At 60.2% G+C, this 19,068-nt stretch overlaps 1 protein-coding gene across 5 annotated transcripts in view; it reads left to right on the top strand.

Annotated features, from left to right (window-relative positions):
• The window catches only part of PLEC (plectin), a 58,532-nt gene that overhangs the window by 9,903 nt on the left and 29,561 nt on the right, over positions 1-19,068 (top strand). Inside the window, exon 1 of one of the 5 annotated variants that reach the window (XM_029202125.1) lies at positions 9,145-10,253. The exons of 3 other annotated variants lie outside the window; for them this stretch is intronic. In XM_029202125.1, coding sequence (XP_029057958.1) covers positions 10,208-10,253 — 46 coding nt within the window. In that variant the 5' untranslated portion in view covers positions 9,145-10,207. Of the gene's footprint in view, positions 1-9,144; positions 10,254-13,082; positions 13,928-19,068 lie in introns of those variants that run through there. One more of the 5 variants, XM_029202117.1, reaches the window with a different exon arrangement.

Genomic DNA, 19,068 nt, shown 5'->3' on the forward strand with positions numbered 1-19,068 from the left:
GGGAAGGCGTGGGGGAGGGAAGGCGTGGGGGAGGGGAAGGCGTGGGGGAGGGGAAGGCGGGGGGGAGGGAAGGCGTGGGGATGGGAAGGTGTGGGCGATGTTGCCTCCTGGCCTCCGTTTCCCCAGTGAGACCTGAGGGGAGCCGGCAGCAGGGCAGGGGTTGGCAGCAGGATCTGGGCACCTTGGGAACAGATGCAATGAGGCTGGAGAGGGCTGATGCAGGTGGGAGGCCAGGCGCCCCCGCCCGGCGCGGGGCCAAGGGCAGTGGCCAGAAGCAGGCCCACACTGGACAGGGAGATGCAGGGCTGGGAGAGCTGGTGCTGTGGCTGCCTGCAGGGGCTGTTGGTGGTGAGGTTTGGGACCTAAGAGGGGCCTTGGGCTGGGTCATCTGGTGGTGGCCCCAGGTGATGGTGGCTGGGTGGAGGGGGAGTCAGGAACCCCTTCTCAGGTGATGGGAGGCAGGTGCCCACTTGCTCTCCATTTGTGGACCTGTGAAACTAGAACACATGTTGTATACTTCCAAAATACAATGGTGGGACAGGCATAGAGTAGACATCCCCTTTCTCAAAGGGAGAAAGAGAAAAGAATAAAGGGGTAACAAAGAGAAAAGAATAAAGGAGTCCCAAGCAAGTTTGAAATCCAGCAGGGCAAGTTCAATAGGTTTGAAGGCCTGAGAATACTCCTCTGTGACTTGATGCTTTGCTCTTTACACGTTCAGCTCTGCTGGCCTCTGCCTCTGTGCCCATGGCTCCACCCTCTGGGCCCAAAGCTGTGCCCTTGAAGTCATTTTTCCTTTTTCTTTCCGGGCAGCATATGCTTGAAGCTGAGTAGCTCTGTCACCCCATTTCCTGCCTGTAGTATCCCAGAATTCCAACAGCTTTCCTTCCTTTCATCCTGTCTCTATCCTCTTGCATCCAAGCTGGCAGTGTTTCTGCTGATACAACATTCTTATACACCTTGTGGGTCTCCCATGTATGACACAGAGATCCATGCCATCAGGTTAGAGGCTTCTCCACAGAGCTTTCCTTGATGACCCTCTCTATCCCCAGCTTGTGCTGCGAGGTTTGAATGCATCTGTGAGTCAGAGATCAAATCTCTTCAGAGGAAGATTGTCCAGTTGCATCCTTGTCTCTCTCTCCTAACAGTGAGTCTCCCCACATTAGCATCTTCTGCAGTCTGAACAGGCCGTGAGTTTCCCAATCACCAGTGCTGGTTCTTTTTTTGCTTAACAGTTCCTTCCACAGTTTACGTCTTTCCTCCTGCACTTTACCGTAAGGAACAGGTTAAAACCAGGTCACACCTTCCACACTTTGCTTTGAAATCTCCTCAGCTAAAGATCCAAGTTCATCACTTATAAGTTCTGCTTTCCACCCAACAGCTGAACACAGTTCAGCCACATTTTTTGCACTGTTTAATCAGGATCACCTTTCCTCCAGCTTCTGGCAGTATGTGCCTCATTTCCTTCTAAGTCATCACCAGCAGCATCTTTAACATCCATATTTCTTCCAACAGCCTGTTCAAGGCAATCTAGGCTTTTTCTATCATGCTCCTCAAAATTCTCCAGCCTCTGTCCATTACCCAATTCCAAAACCAGTGCCATGCCTTTAAATATTTGTCACTCCTGGTAAAAATGTCTTCATTAGTTTCCTGTGTCTGCTGTAACAAATGACCACAAACAGGTGGTCTAAAACAACAGAAGTTTATTCTCTCATACTTCTGGAGGCCAGAGGCCAAAATCAAGGTGTTGGCATGGCTGTAGTTTCTGTGACGGCTCTAGAGAAGACCCTTCCTGCCCCTTCCAGCTTCTGGTGGCTGTTGGTGTTCCTCGGTTTGTGGCTGCACCATTTCAGTCTCTGCCCCATCTTCACATGGCTTCTCCTCTGTGTATCTCTCTTCTATCTGTTATAAGGACACTTGTCATTAGATTTAGGTCCCACCCAGATAATCCAGGGTGATCTCATCGTGACATCCTTAACTTAATCACATCTGCAAAGACCCTATTTCCCAATAAGGCCACAGTCACGGGTCCCAGGGATTTAGATGTGGACATATCTTCCAGGGGCCACCGTTCAGTGCTTTCCCTTCAAGCTGCCCTGCTGCAATGGTTGATTGGTGTTTTGTAAAGCCTCCACATCTTTTTGTTTTATGCTTGTTGTTTGATTTTTTTAAATTAAAAAAAATATTTAGGATGCACTGGGTCTTAGTTGCAGCAGGCGAGCTCCTTAGTTGTGGCATGTGGGCTTCTTAGTTGTGGCTCACTGGCTCCTTAGTTGCAGCTTGCCAGCTCTTTGGTTGTAGCTCGACAGCTCCTTAGTTGCAGCAGGAGGGCTCCTTAGTTGTGGCTCGCCGGCTCCATAGTTGTGGCTTGTCAGCTCCTTAGTTGTGGCACTCAGGCTCCTTAGTTGTGGCATGTGAACTCTTAGTTGCGGCATGCATATGGGATCTAGTTCCCTGACCAGGGATTGAACCCTAGCCCCCTGCACTGGGAGCATGGAGTCTTAACCACTTCACCACCAGGGAAGTCCCTATGCTTGTTTAAAAAAAATGTGCACAGGGCTTCCCTGGTGGCGCAGTGGTTGGGAGTCCGCCTGCCGATGCAGGGGACGCGGGTATGTGCCCCGGTCTGGGAGGATCCCGCATGCCGTGGAGCGGCTGGGCCCGTGAGCCATGGCCGCTGAGCCTGCGCGTCCGGAGCCTGTGCTCCGCAGCGGGAGAGGCCACAACAGTGAGAGGCCCGTGTACCGCAAAAACAAAAACAACAACAAAAAATAATGTGCACAGTATTTTATAGTATAATTTAATTTATTTATAACTTTATAATCTAATATTATGAAGTATTTTAGGCACGTGTAACTTCTTTTTACTTAATGTTACAAGTACATCTTTCTATGACATTAATTTATAATATGTTCTTTTATATGGTAATCATATCCTATTTACTCTCTTCCCATGGAACATTAGGTTTAGTTTTGTTTAGTTTTGTGGGGTTTTTTGGTATTGTAAACTGCTGCATAGAAGAGCTTTGTGGCTGGATCATTGTGTGTCTATGGCTATTGTTAGAAATAGAATTTCTGGGTCAAGTAGTATGCAAAATTTAAGCTCTAGCTACACCAGGGTGCCGTGTTTTCACCTATCAGATTGGTAAAAATCCAGAAACCCAGAATTTCTGGATTGCATTAGTGAACTGGTGGAAACCAGGCCAATGAAAATGTCTATCAGACCTAAGAACGCAGTGTGTATGTGAGAGCCAAGGATGGCAGCCAGCGCCCTGAGGTAGGGCGGAGGCAGGGGTGCAGCGGGAGACCTCCCAGCTGTGGGGTCGGATGGTGCAGGCGAGGTGTCACTTTTTTTTTAATTAATTAATTAATTCATTTATTTATTTTTGGCTGCGTTGGGTCTTTGTTGCTGTGATCGGGCTTTCTCTGGTTGGGGCTACTCTTTGTTGCTGTGCAAGAGCTTCTCATTGCAGTGGCTTCTCTTGTTGCGGAGCACGGGCTCTAGGCATGCAGGCTTCAGTAGTTCTGACACACGGGCATAGTTGCTCCGCAGCATGTGAGATCTTCCCGGATCAAGGCTCAAACCCATGTCCCCTGCATTGGCAGGTGAATTCTTAACCACTGTGCCACCAGGGAAGTCCCGAGGTGTCACTTTTTGTGTTAAAAGGGGGAAAACCAAGAATCATGTTTGTATTTATGTGACTTTCCACATAAAGAAATTTCAGAGGGATAAAGAGGAAGCCAATCCTGATAGTGATTTCCACACTGTGTACGGGGTGGAGAGGGGACAATCTTGGGCGGAGACTTTTCCCTGTATGGCCCATGTTTGCGTCCGGGGAATAGTTCCTATTCAAACACAATATTTTAAAAAAGTTCCTAAGGTGTTCGCTAGGTACTACAGCAGCGCCCGAAAGGGCTCGCTCCCTACACATGCCCAGCACCCAGTGACAGGGTTTCAAACAGACAACAGAAGCTCGCCGATCTGATATAAAATCATGTGAGTGTCTGAAGGACGCAATTATTAAGAGTCGGTGCAGCGGGGCTTCCCTGCTGGCGCAGTGGTTAAGAATCGGCCTGCCAACGCAGGGAACACGGGTTCGAGCGCTGGTCCGCGAAGATCCCACATGCCACGGAGCAACTAAGCCCGTGCGCCACAACTACTGAAGCCCGCGCGCCACAACTACTGAACCCGTGTGCCTAGAGCCCGTGCTCCGCAACAAGAGAAGCCACCGCAATGAGAAGCCCGCGCACCACAACCAAGAGTAGCCCCCGCTCGCTGCAACTAGAGAAAGCCCGCGCACAGCAACAAAGACCCAACGCAGCCAAAAATTAATTAATTAATTAATTAATTAATTAAAAAAGAAAGAGTCGGCTCAGGGCTGGTGGGGCCGGCGGTGGGGTGCGGGGGAGGGTCAGAAGCGCAGTTCTAGCTCGGGGCACAGTGGTCCTGCGAGGTCAGACCTCTGCATTGGGAATGTGAGTCTCCCCATGGGTCTGGTTCTTGCTTTGTGCTTGTGGGGCTTTCTGAAGTTAAGTTCTCACTGATTTTTATTTATCTTGTTCCAGAGTAGTTTCTTTTGTTTTGTTTTTTTTTCCAGAGTAGTTTCTGTCCTGCACTGCGAATGAAGGTTTTTCCCACCCTCTTTTGCCAGCTCGTTATTGGCCTATAAGAAATGTCTTGGGCCTTTACAAGGGTGCTGAAAGCCGGCCACTCGAGTGAGCGCCTTTGTCGGTGCTGGTAGATGGTCAGAGGCACTGGTTTAGGTGCTGAGGAGGTGCAGACTCTGAACACTTGGCAGTGCTCCGCATCCGGAGCCTAGGTTCTTTCCCCTCACACGCCCTGGATCAGCCTCGCCCGCAGCTGAGCCCGGAGGCTTGCCCTGGCCGCCTGTGGGAGTGGCTTTGGGGGTGTCCCGGCCACCATGCTGAGCCTACAGCCCTGCTGCTCCTGCTTCCCATACTTCTATGGGCGAGGCCCCTGGGGCGGTGGCGGTGGCCACTCAGATTTGGAGGGACGTCTGTTTTCATGTTAATGGTATGCAGCCAGCCGTCCCCATCCACGGTCTGCAACTGGGGATTTAAGTAATAGATCAAAAGTACTATTGGGGGGCTCCCCTGGTGGCGCAGTGGTTGAGAGTCCGCCTGCTGATGCAGGGGACACGGGTTCGTGCCCCGGTCCGGGAGGATCCCACATGCCGCGGAGCGGCTGGGCCCGTGAGCCATGGCCGCTGAGCCTGCGCGTCCGGAACCTGTGCTCCTCAATGGGAGAGGCCACAGCAGTGAGAGGCCCGCGTACTGCAAAAAAAAAAAAAGAAAAAGTACTATTGGGGTGGGACTTCCCTGCTGGTCCAGGGGTTAAGATTCTGTGCACCCAATGTAGGGGGCCAGGGTTCGATCCCTGGTCAGGGAACTAGATCCCGCGTGCTGCAACTAAGACCTGGTGCAACCAAGTAAATAAATAAATAAATGTTTTTTTTAAAAAAAGAAGTACTGTGGGGGGGGGATTCCAGAAAGTTCCAAAAGGCAAAACTTGAATTTGCTGTGGGTGCTCAAAGACAGCTATTTACATTTACATTGTATTTTAAAAAAATAAATTTATTTTTGGCCACGTTGTGTCTTTGTTGCTGCGCGGGCTTTCTCTAGTTGTGGTGAGCGGGCGCTATTCTTCGTTGTGGTGCACAGGTTTCTCATTGCGGTGGCTTCTCGTTGCGGAGCACGGGCTCTAGGTGCGTGGGCTTCAGTAGTTGTGGCATGCAGGCTCAGTAGTTGTGGCGCATGGGCTTAGTTGCTCCATGGCATGTGGGATCTCCCCGGACCAGGGCTTGAATCCATGTCCCCTGCATTGGCAGGTGGATTCACTGCACCACCAGGGAAGTCCCTGCATTGTGTTTACAACTATTTACATAGCATTTGCACTGTATTAGGTTATATACAAATACTACTCCAGTTTTTTTGTGTTTTGTTTTGTTTTGTTTTTTGCGGTATGCGGGCCTCTCACTGTTGTGGCCCCTCCCGTTGCTGGGCTGCGGCATGTGGGATCTTCCTGGACCGGGGCACGAACCCGTGTCCCCTGCCTGGGCAGGCGGACTCTCAACCACTGCGCCACCAGGGAAGCCCTACTCCAGTTTTTATCAGGGACTTGAGCATCCGAGGCTTTTGGTGTTGGCTGGGGTCCTGGAATCAATCCCCCTCAGATACTGAGGGTGCCTGGACCTCCTTTCCCAGTTTACTGGGTCACTTTGTAGAAATCAGAAATATTGGTGAGTTTTTATCAAATGAGTTATCAGCAGTTTTGAGATCAATATACAGGTTTTCTCCTTCAATCTATTAATGAAGTAAACCTCTATTAATAGCGTTTCTGGGAAGTACCTCATCCTTGAACTGCAAGCATCCACTGCTTGGTTTCCCTGCGTGGACGCCTCTGACCAGGCCTGGGGTGCAGGGGTGCTGAGACAGTCATCCCTGTGTGAGAGCACTGTCCCCACTGTCCCTGCTGGAGGAAACCGCAGAGGGGTCTGTGCAGCAGGACGACACAGGACAGGACAGGACCGGGAGGCTCTCTGTAGCCCTGAGATAGAGCAGGTGTGGCAGCGGGGCTGTGGCCGCTGAGTGCCTGGTGGTGGAAGGCAGCGAGGAGGCCAGGGCTGTCTCCAAGGGGAGGAGGGTGGCGGTGGAGACAGTGGGAAGAGGACAGGTTTGAGAGATATTTGGGGGGGCAGAATGATGGGACCTCCTGATGGATGGAACATGGGGGTGGGACCCAGGATCCCTGCCCGAGGTCTCTGGCGGACACCTGGTAACGGTGCAATTTTTGAACTGGGCTACAGGGAGAGAGAGCTGGATGGGACCCAAACGGGAACCCTCTATGCCTCCTGGGCCATCACCAGGACCCCTGGGGCCCTGGCGGCACCCACCGCAGTGCTGTGGACCTGGCCCTGCGGGTGGAGCCGCACAGGGTGGCTGGTCTAGCTGAGCTCCCGCCTTCGTCAGCCAGTGGCTGCCCACGTGGAGGAGCGTTCTCCTCCTGCCCAGCCTGGTAGCTTCCCCAGGTCAGGGTCAATGCCAGGTGACGGCTGTGGGGTGAGGCCTGGTGGTGCAGGTGAGATGGCCCCTGTTCCCACTGCAGGGAACAGGCACAATCTGTAGCGGGGTCTCACTGGGTGATTATGGGGGACCCTGTGTGGAAGGTGTCTACCGGCAGGGCTGACAGCTGTCACATGTCACCCCTGCACAGGATCACCTGCCCACCAGTCACTAGTGAGCCCCAGTAGGGCAGGCTGCCCAGGGCTGGGCACAGGAGTGAAGCTGGGGAGCCTTAGTGAGGAACACGGACGGGAAGGCGGACCGGGCCTTGGGAGCAGGGGTGTGGTCTGAATGGTGGGGGCTGTGACCTGGGGCCACACCTGCCAGGGTTTCAGGAGGCTTGTGAGGAGGGGGTGCTTTGTCCCAGACAGAGGGGCTGGGAAGGAGGGGGCCTGGCTGTGGCGTAGGGGCTCAGCTTGGGTTGCAGGAGCCACAGGGGTGTAAGCTGCCTCCTGGAATTTGCAGTAAAGCTTCAAGAGTGTTCGGCCTTGCGCATGAGGCGAGTCCCTGGTGCAGGCGACCTGACAGGACCCCGGCTGGGCGTGGGGAAGCCGTGCCGGGTCAGACAGACTGCTTTCTTGAGGACCCTGGGACTAGATCTCCTGGGCAGCGAGACCGTGAAAGCTGAGGACTGTCGGGAGGGCCAGGGCCGTTGCATCTCACCCACCAGAGCCACGCTGCCCCCATCTCTTACCCCCAGGCCCTTGCCCGCCGCAGTCCGAGGGGCCTCCCTGGCCCAGGGGAACCCCACCTACAGCTCTGTGTCCAGGCGCCCTCCACGCACACGTTCTCTGGGGTTGGCCAGACTCCTCTTCTCTTGACCTGGGGCCTTCGTATGTGCATCCGCCTCCTTTGCTGGCTAGCTGCAGCCTATCTTTCCACGGCCCCACTTTAGCTGCCCCTTCCTCTGGGAAGAAACCAAGGAATGGGCTCAGTGTGTCCTGTGGACTCTATCCAGAGGCCGTGGCCACAGCCCACTTCCCAGGCCACACCATGTGGCTGCCGTTTGGGGCAGACTGGGCAGGGGCAGGCCAAAGGCCTCTTCACTGGCCACCCCTTCTCTGCGAGCCCTTGTTTGCAAGTGGCTGCAGGTGACTGCAGTGGCCACTCTCGGGTGGGCAGCGTGACTTGAGGGGGCAGTTAAGGGCCTGGGACATTCCTTCTCTGTCCCCATGGTTCTGAAAAGTTAGGAAAAGCCACCTAATTGCGCCTGATCCTTGTGTTACCCCATTACTTGCTTTCTGCCCACATCTTTTCAGTAGCTTAAAATTATAATCTTATAAAATTCAATTATATGCAGTTTTGTTTGTTTTTTTGGCCGTGCCGTGTGGCTTGTGGGATCTTGGTTCCCCAACCAGGGATTGAACCCTGGCCCACAGCAGTGAAAGCGCTGAGTCCTAACCACTGGACCGCCAGGGAACTCTCAATTATATGCAGTTTTAAAACTAGAACCAGCACTAATTTTGTGTGTGGGTGAGTTTTCCTATAGTTTTTAGTTCTGTTTAAGTATCTATCAGTTTCATTTGAGATCTAGTTAGGAAGTACTCTTCAGTTACAGTTTGGATTTAGGTTCATCTGGACGTGGCTAATAAAAAAGTAATAGGAATTTAGGTGTAAGGAATCACAAAATCCTCTATTAATTTCTCATATTCCTGTTTACCCCAGGTCTGCCGCTGTTTTTTCCTGAGACTTGCCTGTGCCCCGGACTGGCTGAGTCCTGAGAGGGGCAGGGATGGGGTTGTGAGGGATCCTAGAACATCAGGCCTTCAGCCAGTATAGGGCCGCACCCGCTTCTTTGCTCATCAGCCGGTACCTGCGGGCACTGCGCTCCCCCCAGTCCTGACCCAGCACACGGTGGGCCTGCCTGCAGGAAGAGTGGTCGCCTAAAGGCAGCGGCCTGGCTGGGCAAGGTGTGGGCCCCAAGGGGCCAGGAGGGGCCTTGGGGTGAGGATGGAGGAAGAATCTGGATGTGGGCCTGGCAGGAGACGGAGGCTGTGTCTGTCCCCCACAGCCCAGCACAGAGGACCAGGGTGGGGTGGGAGGGCCCAATCCTGGGGCTTACGTTGAAGCTGCGTGTGCGCGCGGGCGCGCGTCGCATGCGTGCACATGCCCGAGGTGTGGGCGAGGCTTGCGCGTTTGTTTACGGCTTCCTGCGGCACCGTGAGGGGGCAGAGCTGACCCCACCCCAGCAGTGCCAGCGCTGTCATTCTCCCCAGGGGGCAGGCAGTGACAGTCAGTGGCCAGGAGGCTGATCCTGTCAGCAATAGGGGTGGTGGTGCAAGGAGACTGCTGAGCCGGACAGTTGGTGGCAGGTGGACAGACTGGAAGGTGGAGCCACCAGGACCTGTGGGGCTGACCCATGGGGGTGAGGACCCTAGGGTGTTGGCCTGAGCTGCTGGGTGGTAGATGGTGGTACATCCGCAGAGCCGGGAAGACAGGAACTTCCCAAGACAAACTTTGTGGGTCTTTGCTGAGTTGGAGAGGCAGAGGCTGAATGTGTCACCTTGGGAGTCAGAGTGTCACAGGACCGGGTGAGGTGACCCAGAGGCGCATGTGGGTGGAGGAGGGCCCCCAGCTGAGGGGAGAAGGCAGAGGGCATGGAAGTGGGGGGGAAGTGAATGGTGGTGATGAAGGAACCTCCAGCCTCTGCCCCGGTGGGATCTACCTTCTCTCCTCACCCAGGGTGCTGGCTGGGGAGGTCGCCAGGAGGTCCAGACCGGTGGGTATCTCCTGTAGGGAGTGAGTGGCCATGACTTCGAGGCCAGGAAAGCCACGTGCAGGAGCGGCTAGGAGGGCACTCTGAGGGTGGCCCGTGGTGGAGGCCCGGGGACTGGGGGGTGGCGTGGGCCGTCCAAGCACGCCTGGATCCAGCCTGATGGCCTGGCAGTCCGGCTGGAGTTACCGGGGTCAGGTGACCGGGAGCAGGGGTCTGGAAGGTTGGGGGCGGTGTAGACGGGGGCAAGCTCGGGGCGGCCTTGCACTGCGCATTGATTAGTTGAGGCTCCGCCCCGGCTGGCAAGCCCCGCCCCACGCCTCCCGGCTCCTCCCCCAGGCTGCGGCTCTGGCCTGGGCAGTGCAGTGCGGGGCTGGACTCTGCGTGGCGCGCCGCCCTCAGCCCCGGCGGAGACATGGACCCCTCGCGAGCCATCCAGCATGAGATCAGCTCCCTCAAAGGTGCCGGCCGGAGATGGGGACCGAGCCGAGGGGTGGGGAGTGTGGACCAGGCAGTGACCTCTGGCTGGGTGCAGCCCCCACAGGGCAGCGGTCGGGGTCTGCCGCCTTGGGGGCAGCTTTGTGGGTGGGGAGCCGGAGCCGCAGGAGACCCCATGTCCATTTTCTGCCGGGACTCCACCTGGCGCGAGGTCCGCCTGGAGCTGGCGGGGGTGACTCCAGCCGCAGCCCCGCAGCACTGCAGCCCTGCAACCCTGCAGCGAGTGTCGGGGGGCGGGGCGGGCTACTGCGGCGGCGGGGGCGGGGCGGAGGTGGGAGCCGGCCTCCGCCACCTCTCGGATCCGCACTTTCTCTCCTCCCGAACTCTGCCGAATCCCGCCCCTCTTGTCGGCCTGCCCCCCAGCGTTGAAGGGGACAGGGCAGGGCCTTGGGGATCGATCACTGGCGGGGGAGGCGCCAGGCGGGCTGGCCCCAGGCGGGCTGGCCCCGGGCAAGTCCACACTGCGGTTCTTTGTTCCGGAATGGGGGGGGCGCTGGGGGCTGCCCAAGGACCCCGACTGGTTGCCCTGGAGATCCGGAGGGGCCTGGAGTGGGGTGGAGGAGGCCGCCCTGGTTGTCCGCCAAGGTCCTTCCTGTGCTGAATCAGCAACTGCGGCTGCGGTTCCCGCAGGGTGGGGGCAGGGCAGAAAGGGGTGTTCTCCCAGCCCTGGGACCTGGGGGGCGTGGGGGTGGGGGGATGGGGTAGAGGGAGGCGTGCCGAGGCCGGCACCGCGGGCCAGACCGGGAACGTCTAGTTCCAGGCTCCTGCCTGCTCCTCCCCTCAACCCCCGAGGGCGGGGCTGGTGGGAGGGAGGGGGATTCCCCTTCGTGCCCCGCCCCCCCCCCTTTCTTCAGCGTCCCAAACTGCTGCCCTCTCCTGCGGGGATGGCGTGGGTTGTCACGGGGCTGAGGGGCTTGGCCAAAGACCCGTGCAAGTCTGTGTGGAAGGAGGAGAGACCTTAGGTCTGGGGGCCTTGGGTGTGGCCTGGAGTCATTTTGGGAGGGGGCATGCTGTGGGGTCGGTTTGGTAGGAGGCTTGGGGGTTGAGGGGTTAGGTCGGGGAATCAAACCAGGGAAATGTGCGGTGGACGTATGGGGTGGTTAGGAGGGAGAGGAGGTCAGAGTGGGGCTGTGGGGTGGGCAGGGGAGTGCACGGGAGATCGGGGTGGGGCAGGGGGAGCGCAGGAGGTCCGGGGGAGGGCTGAGGGTCAGGCCAGGAGTGGGTCTTCCGTGGGCACAGGGCCGGGCCGGGCCACTGGCCTGAGTGCTGGCCTGAAACCACAGCTGGTGTTGGTTCTCGAAGCCACAGCCTTGGTGCCCGGCAGGGTCCGCAGGCGCCGCTAGTCTGAGGGGGCGTGGCCGTTGCCCACTCCAGCGCCTGCTGGGCGTCCTCCCCGAGCCGGCGCCCCGCCCTCCCCGGCCGGTGTCCCGCGGGGTTCCCGCCGGCGGAGGGAGAGCGGCGCCGCAGAGCTGGCGGGCCGGGCTGTGGGAACAGTTGGCTGTGCCTGCAGTTTCCTCTGCCACAACTCTGTGTGTGTGTGTGTGTGCGTGTGTGTGTGTGTGTGTGTTGGGAGCCGGCTCTGCACTGCCATGGCAACGGCCTCATAAACCCGCCCCCACGCGCAGCCTGTTGGCCGCCTGCCCGCCCGAGCCTCCCACCTCGGGATCCCCCCCCTTCCGCCCTATTTATAAACAGTTCCCGAGTTAGCAGTGCTGGGAATGGGTGTGTCTGCTTGGGGGAGGGGAGAAAGCGCGGGGGCAGGTGTGAGTGGTGCAGCACCAAGTGGGAGAGCGGGGTATTGGGTGGAATGGGGAGGCGCGGGATGTCCGTGGTTGGAGCCTCAGCTCTGAGGGCCTAGGGGTGACTGCTGGGCGTGGCCGGGCCAGGCTGCAGGGTGTTCACGTGGAGCACACAGCCCCTTCGCCCCCTGCTGCTGGTCCCCCTTTCACTGGGGCCCCCGACCCTCTTCTAGCCTGGTGCTACTCTCCCCTCATCTGTCCAGCTGGCTCAAAGGAGGCACTCAGGCTGCCCAGGGTGGGGTGTCTCCTGGTGGCAGGGGCTCTGGGCCGCGGGTGGCTTTGGGTCCCTGTGGCAGCCGAGAGCTTCTGGCCTCCAACAGCTGGCCTGGGGCGGTGGTGGATGGAGGCCACTCAGAGCCCCTACCCTGTGCCCTGCGCACAGTGCTTGGACTCTCAGCCGACTCCCTGTTCCTGGCCCACCCTTGATCTGGCCTGGCATGGCAAGTGTTAAAGAGGGTGGCTGTTGTCTGGGTCCGACATTTGGAGGTGGGGGCTCTGTCCCTTTGCCTGCTTGATGGCAGACAGCCAGTGGTGCCTACAGCCTGTCCATGTGCTGCAGCAGCTGCCCCTGCCATTCCCCTCAGACCTCTGCCCCCCCAAGACCGCAGCTCTTCCCTCAGCCCTTGAGTCCCCCCAAGACCTCAGCTCTCCTCCCTTAGACCTAGAGGACCCCCTGCCCAGACGGCCCAGCCCTCCTCTTCAGGTCCTTGTGAATCCCTGAGGCTCTGAGACCACAACTCTGAGTTGGGTCCTGGGCCTAAGGACCCTCCTGCTCTCTCCTCTCCTGCTTCCCTTCTGCCAGCCTTTTAGATTCTGGGTCCACAGCCACTCCCGTCCACCCTCCCCCTAATCTTAGGAACCCTGAAGGAAGTGTTTAGAAACTGATGTAATTTCTGACGTGGAGCCGCGGGCCTGGGAGGGGAGGGGGCCTGCCTTGGGGATGGCCGCTGCTGCGAGGTGCCCCCCACTCTGCGAGGGGCCCTGTTAGCTGAGGGTGGGAGGGGCCGCCCTTGCTGCTGAGTCAGAGGGGGCCGGCCTGGGCGTCCTGAAGGGCGGGCAGGCGGGAGGCTCGCGCAAGCGGTGGGCAGGCCGCAGTGCCGGCAGGAATCGCACGGAGCCAGAGAGCCAGGCGCCGCGAGCCACAAGCCCGGAGCCCGCGCCCTCGAGCTCAGCGCCACGGCCTGCCTACCCTTCGGCCCCGGTTGCACCTTGTGCCGAGGGCGTCTCCTGGACCTCCTCCCTGTGCCCCGCCCGCCTCCCTCGACTCGCCAGCGCCCTCGACTCACCGGCTCAGGCAGCCATGGTGGCCGGCATGCTCATGCCGCTGGACCAGCTGCGGACCATTTACGAGGTGCTCTTCCGCGAGGGTGTGATGGTGGCCAAGAAGGACCGGCGGCCCCGCAGCCTGCATCCCCACGTGCCCGGTGTCACCAACCTGCAGGTCACGCGCGCCATGGCCTCTCTGCGGGCGCGGGGCCTGGTGCGGGAGACCTTCGCCTGGCGCCACTTTTACTGGTACCTCACCAACGAGGGCATTGCCCACCTGCGCCAGTACCTGCACCTGCCGCCGGAAATCGTGCCCGCCTCTTTGCAGCGGGTGCGCCGCCCTGTCGCCATGGTGATGCCTGCCCGCCGCACCCCCCACGTGCAGGCCGTGCAGGGTCCCCTGGGCTGCCCGCCCAAGCGGGGGCCGCTGCCAGCCGAGGACCCTACCCATGAGGAGCGGTGGGTCTACCGCCGGAAGGAGCCTGAGGAGGGGGCACCTGAGCCCCCTGTGGTGCCCGCCACCACCCCAGGGACCCTGGCGAGGCCTGGCCCGGAGCCTGCCCCAGCCGCAGGTAGCTGTGTCCTGGCCCCAGGGTGGGGAATGGGAGGGGGTGCTGGGGCCTGGGCCTGGTGGGCTGGGGTGGGCAGCCAGTGTGCAAAAGCTTTGCTCCCGCCAGCAGGGGGCGCTGTTTCTGCCTGCGCGCTCTGGTCAGTAGACCCATAGGGCTCCTCCTCCTGGCTTGAGGACCTTGGGGTGGGTAGGCCAAGGAGGAGCCGGTGGGTTACTGCCAGCCCATCCCCAGGCACACCCCGGAGCTAGGGGTGGGGCTTGTGGTTCTTGGACTGGCAGGACCAGCTGTTAACACAGCCCTGGCCGCACCGTCAGCCCTCTCCCCAGCGTTGCCCTTGTCCTATGCCCTGCTCGCCCCCCCCGCCCCCCCGCATCTCCCCCTCCCCCCGCCCGGCGACTTGTCGGCCCTGAGGCCCTCTCAGCAGGAGGTGGGGGCATGCAGAGGAGGTGCTGGGATGGGACAGCGGGATAGCTTCTCTCCAACAGTGTGGGTGACTCCCTGACCTTTCTGAGCCTTGAGTTTGTCCAGTTGGGGTGGCACCTGCCCCCATGGTTGTGTGGCACAGACGTGATACTGTGACTGGCCGTTTGGTCGGCTTGGGGTTGGTGATGGCCTAGACGGGCAGCCCTGGGTTGGGGCGAGAAGAGCAGACCCTAGGTAGGAACATCTGCCGCTGGGCCTGAGGCCAAGGCATGGCGGGTGCAGGGCCCAGCCTGGGGTCTAGGCAGATCCTTCCCAGCGGGAGCCAGGTCTCAGAGGATGGGACAGGTCCTCTTGTCCCAGAGGTGGCCAGCAAGCCCTTGCTGTGTCCCTGCTCTGTGGCATCCCTCTGTCCCTAAGCACCTGTGCTGCAGGACCCAGATGGGCAGAGGGTCCCGTGCAGCTCGAGGCTCACACATGCGCTTCTGGAGCTCATTGGCCTTGGCGTTGAGGTGGGGCAGCCCGCACCTGCTTCCGTCTCTGTGTCTCACTACCTGGGGAGGAACTTGGTTTCTGAGGGGTGGGCAGGGGGCCTGGGGTGAGGCTAGCAGCGTGGGTAGGAGTTTGCCAGGTAAATGAATGTGGTCTGGGGACCCAGGCGCAGGCCCAGGTGCTGAGCGGAAGCGCCGGCCCTGGCCTGGTCTGGGTTGGACCTGCAAACTCGGGCCTAGGTGTGGGAGCCCATCTGGGAGGATCAGTGAGGCTGTGGGCAGAGGGGCAGCCTCGGGCTCACCACACGGCCTCTCCAGCTCCTGTCAATGGGGTGACAGTGACACCCACAAAGAGTCAGTAGTGCTTCGCTGGGTGCTTGGTTAGCTGTGACCAAGCACCCGGTGGCCGGCTCTCGGCCTGAGCCTTCTCCCCCAACCTTCGCCTCGCTGCTGCCCCTACCCTGCTCAGTGGCTGGTGGACAAGCCTTCTCCCCCTTCTTGGGTCAGGGGTGTGGTGAGCGCAAGCCCCTCCCTCCCCTTCGCTCCTTCCTTCCTTGTCTGTGGCCTGGCTGGGCTGGGCATGGTGGCTGGGCGGGCAGTTGGCTGTGGGCCAGGAGGGGAGACTGGGTGTGGCTGCAGTGGGCAGAGCGGGGGTGGGGGGGTGGGGGGACCCCGCAGACCTGACGGAGGTGACTCAGTCTTCCCTTCCCGGCCGCAGTCGCCGGTGGCAGCTCAGAGTTTCCAACAGGAAATGAGCTCCAGCTCCAGGATGAGTCAGGGCCGGCGGGTGTGGGCTCCCCTTCCCCTTGGTCCCTCAGGCCTAGCACAGGATCTGAGTGCCACTCTGGGTACAGGAGGACGCCTAGGGCGCCTTGGGTGCTGGGTATGGCACAGGCTACATCCAGGTCTGCAGGGGTTGTGACGCTCCACACTCTGGCTAGGAAGGTTCTGATGACATTTAGAACCATCGACTTCCCAGAGTTTTAAAAATTATCAAGTGATGAGCCACACAGCCGCCTCCTTCCTCACAGCCTCGCCCCCCAGTCAGCTTGCAGAAGGACCAGGTCAACAGCCCCTGGGGCCAGCCGCCCTGCTTACCAGAGTGGCCTTGGTCAGGTGGGCTGCCTGTGCACGTCCAGCCCCGGCTGGGGAGTGACGGACGCTGCAGGGCAGTCAGCTGTGCCTGCCGCGCAACGGTCCCCACCGTGAGGCCACCTGCCCACCTGTGCCCTGCTGGTCTGCTCCTCCAAGTGGGAAGGTGTCCACTCGCTTGTTCAGCCACTTACCAGCCAGACCCAGGCCGAGTCCCTGCCCGGGAGCCCCCAGCGTCTGGGGATGGGCTGGATGCAGAGCTAGCAGGGAGGGCCCCTGTGTGGAGTGACGAGGACCACGCTTGGCCAAGAGCCGCCTGGCAGGAGGAGGGACAGAGGGAGGCCAGGTGGCGGGAGGGCGAGGAATTTGGGGTTGCTTTGTGTGATAGAAAACTCGTGGAATGGGTTTTTATATATGAATTTCATTTATGTTTCAAGTGGTAATGCTTGGCGTGGCTTAAAATTCAGAGTGAACTGAAACTTTTGTAGAGAAGAGGTACCATCCGAACGCCCTCAGCACCTGTGCTGCTCCGACAGCGTCTTACACGGCAGACGCAGGTGGCCTTTGGGGTCTTGCTTCTCCTGACCCCGCTGTGCACCTGGCTCTCCCACGCGGCTTGTCCCCCACGCAGGGGACACAGAGTCAGCGCACAGAGCTGCCGTGCTCCTTTTCACGGCGCGTGGCGCCCCAGCCAGCCTTCCGTGAGTCTCCAGCTTTGTGTCTGGGCTGTCTTCGGAGAAATCTGCAGAACTCTGGCAGGTTTTCTAAGCAGGGCGCGCGGGGCACGATTAGATTTGTCTTCTACTGGGTTCTGCGGTGGCTGGGCAGGCCAGCGCCCGGGGAGGGGAGGAGCGCAGAGGCTGGGACTCAGTGAAGAGATGTCACCTTTGTCAGGGCTGGAGGCTGTGGTGGCTGCGCCTGAGCTGGTCGTGGGGGATATGGTGGGGAGGGGTCCAGGAGAGGCCGGAGAGGCGCAGGCTGGTGGGGCCTGTGCAGCAAGGGGGAGGCTGCGGGGTGGGCCGGGGTGGGCTGGGCAGGCACCGGAGGGAGACCGGTCCTCTGGCCCCGCCTGAGGGCTCAGGGGCTGCAGGCAGGCTGGTCCGACCTGTTGATCCGCTGAGCTTCGGCTCTGCTGGGCTTGCTGACTAAGGGGTGGCCGTGAGGAGGAGCCACGGCTCCCAGGGCTCCAGCGAGCCTGCCCTCCACCTCCCATCCTTTCCCTCCTTCCTGCCTTCCCTTCCTTTCCTCTCTACCGGTCGGCAGCCATGGACAGGTTCAGCATGGAGGAGCTGATTCAGCTGGGCCAAGGTAGGGCAGGGCTGGGCGGGGGCTGCAGGCCTTTGGGAGGGAGGGATCCAGGCCTCTCCCCTCCAGCCTGTGGCCGGGGCCCTGGAGGGGCAGGACTCGGGACTCGGGACTCAGGGATGGGCATGGCTCCCTCTCAGAGGTGCCCGGGCGTGTGTGGTGTGGGATGGAGGCTCCGGGAGCTGCAGGCCCTGCCCCAGGTCCCTGGCGGGGGGCGGGGGGTGCTGCCCGCCACCCTCGAGCGAGGGACACCCTTGCCTCTGGGAGCGGTTCTCCCCCGGCTGTTGACTCCTCTGAGGAGCCCAGTCCTAGCCTCCAGAGCTGGCTGCTGCAGGCCAGTTTCCTTCAGAAGTGAGTTTCTGAGGCACGGGGTTGATGGGCAGGAGGCTTGGGTGGCCTGGCCCTCCACCCCTTCACCCCTCCGGTCCTCTTCTCGTTGCCCCTGGCCTCCCCATGTGGACCAGGGGGCCTCTGTCCCGGCGGCCAGAGGCCAAGTGTGGTTTGCCGTGCTTTGCTACAGGCTGACCACACACTCCAGGCAGACCGCCGGGGCTGACATCACAGCCTTGTGTGACCGAGGGTGAGCCCCTCATCCTTTCTGTGCCTTGGTTTCCTCATCTGTACGATGCAGTAATACACGGGGCTTACTCCGTAGCTTTCTCTGAGGATTGGAATAGAATGGTGCTGGACACAGGGGAAGTGCTACAAAATGGGGTACCAACCCCAGTGCTCTGTCTGCTCGGGCCTGAGGGGTCCAGGCTGCTGGGAGGAGAGGGGAAGGACCGTGACCCCCACGTCCTGTTTCCTGAGCGCACTGAGGCCTGGGTCAGTCCAGGATGTGATGTGGGCCGGTACCTTGGCCCCAAGCGTTCTGCAGACCCGCCGCTGATGGGGTCTGGGTGGGGTCAGCGTAGACACTGGGACTGTCCTGGGGTGGGGAGGCACGGCCCGAGCTGGGGGGCGGGCACTTACGTGGCCCAGCCCAATTTGACCTGAGATGTCACCTTGGGGAGGCCGTCCCGTCCCTCTGGGCCAGGTGTTGCGTCCTGTGACTTGTGCAGGGGGGTGGGGGGAGCCCTTGCCTGTGTGGCCTTTCCGAGTGCTCCCCCACTGCTGTCCTTACCCCACGGGGCTGGCAGGGCGGGGCTGTGCCCCATTCAAGGGGGACGTGAGCCCCCGAGGCCCACATGCCGGTGCTCGGCCTGTTCCAGGAGGCTTCTTATTATTAGAATCACCTGTGGGAGCCTGGGGGGAGCGTCGGGTGGTGGGGTGGCGCCGCCCAGTCAGCCTGGGCTCCAGCGAGGCTCTGGGCCCAGGTGCCCTCGCTCTGCACGTCATGTTCTAAGTCTGGACACATGACGGGCCTCACTGGGCCTCCTTGGATATTTATATCCCCCGGGCCCCCTGCCCACCCCTCCCCTCCCCCACGGACACAGGCACTGCTGCTGTCAGCGGCACCACCGCCACTGCCGGGCTCACTGCTCCCTCCGAGGGGCCTGTGACCCTCCCCACACCCCGTACCCATTCCCTGTCGGACCCGTGGGCTCCCGCCACTGTCCCCAATGAAGATTGTGCCGGGTAGGTGGGGCAGCCTTCGAAAGCCCGGCTGGGGCCGCGGGTGGGAGGCTCTGTCCTTACCTCTGTGCACGGTCTGCTCTCCAGGCCGGCACCTGGGCCCCTCCCCCGCACCCTGTCTGTTGTCCTGTGGGGGGTAGGGGCGTGCGTCGGGGCTCTGGCCACTTGTCTTTGAGGGTGGTTAGGTCAGCTGCCAGCCTGGGAGGCCAGCGAGGGCTGGGGTGCTGGCAGCTGTCACCAGAGGGTACCCTTGGAGGC

The sequence above is a fragment of the Monodon monoceros genome, unplaced genomic scaffold, assembly GCF_005190385.1.
Source record: "Monodon monoceros isolate NGI ecotype Baffin Bay Population unplaced genomic scaffold, NGI_Narwhal_1 Super_Scaffold_5, whole genome shotgun sequence".
Classification (NCBI taxonomy): Eukaryota; Metazoa; Chordata; class Mammalia; order Artiodactyla; family Monodontidae; genus Monodon; species Monodon monoceros.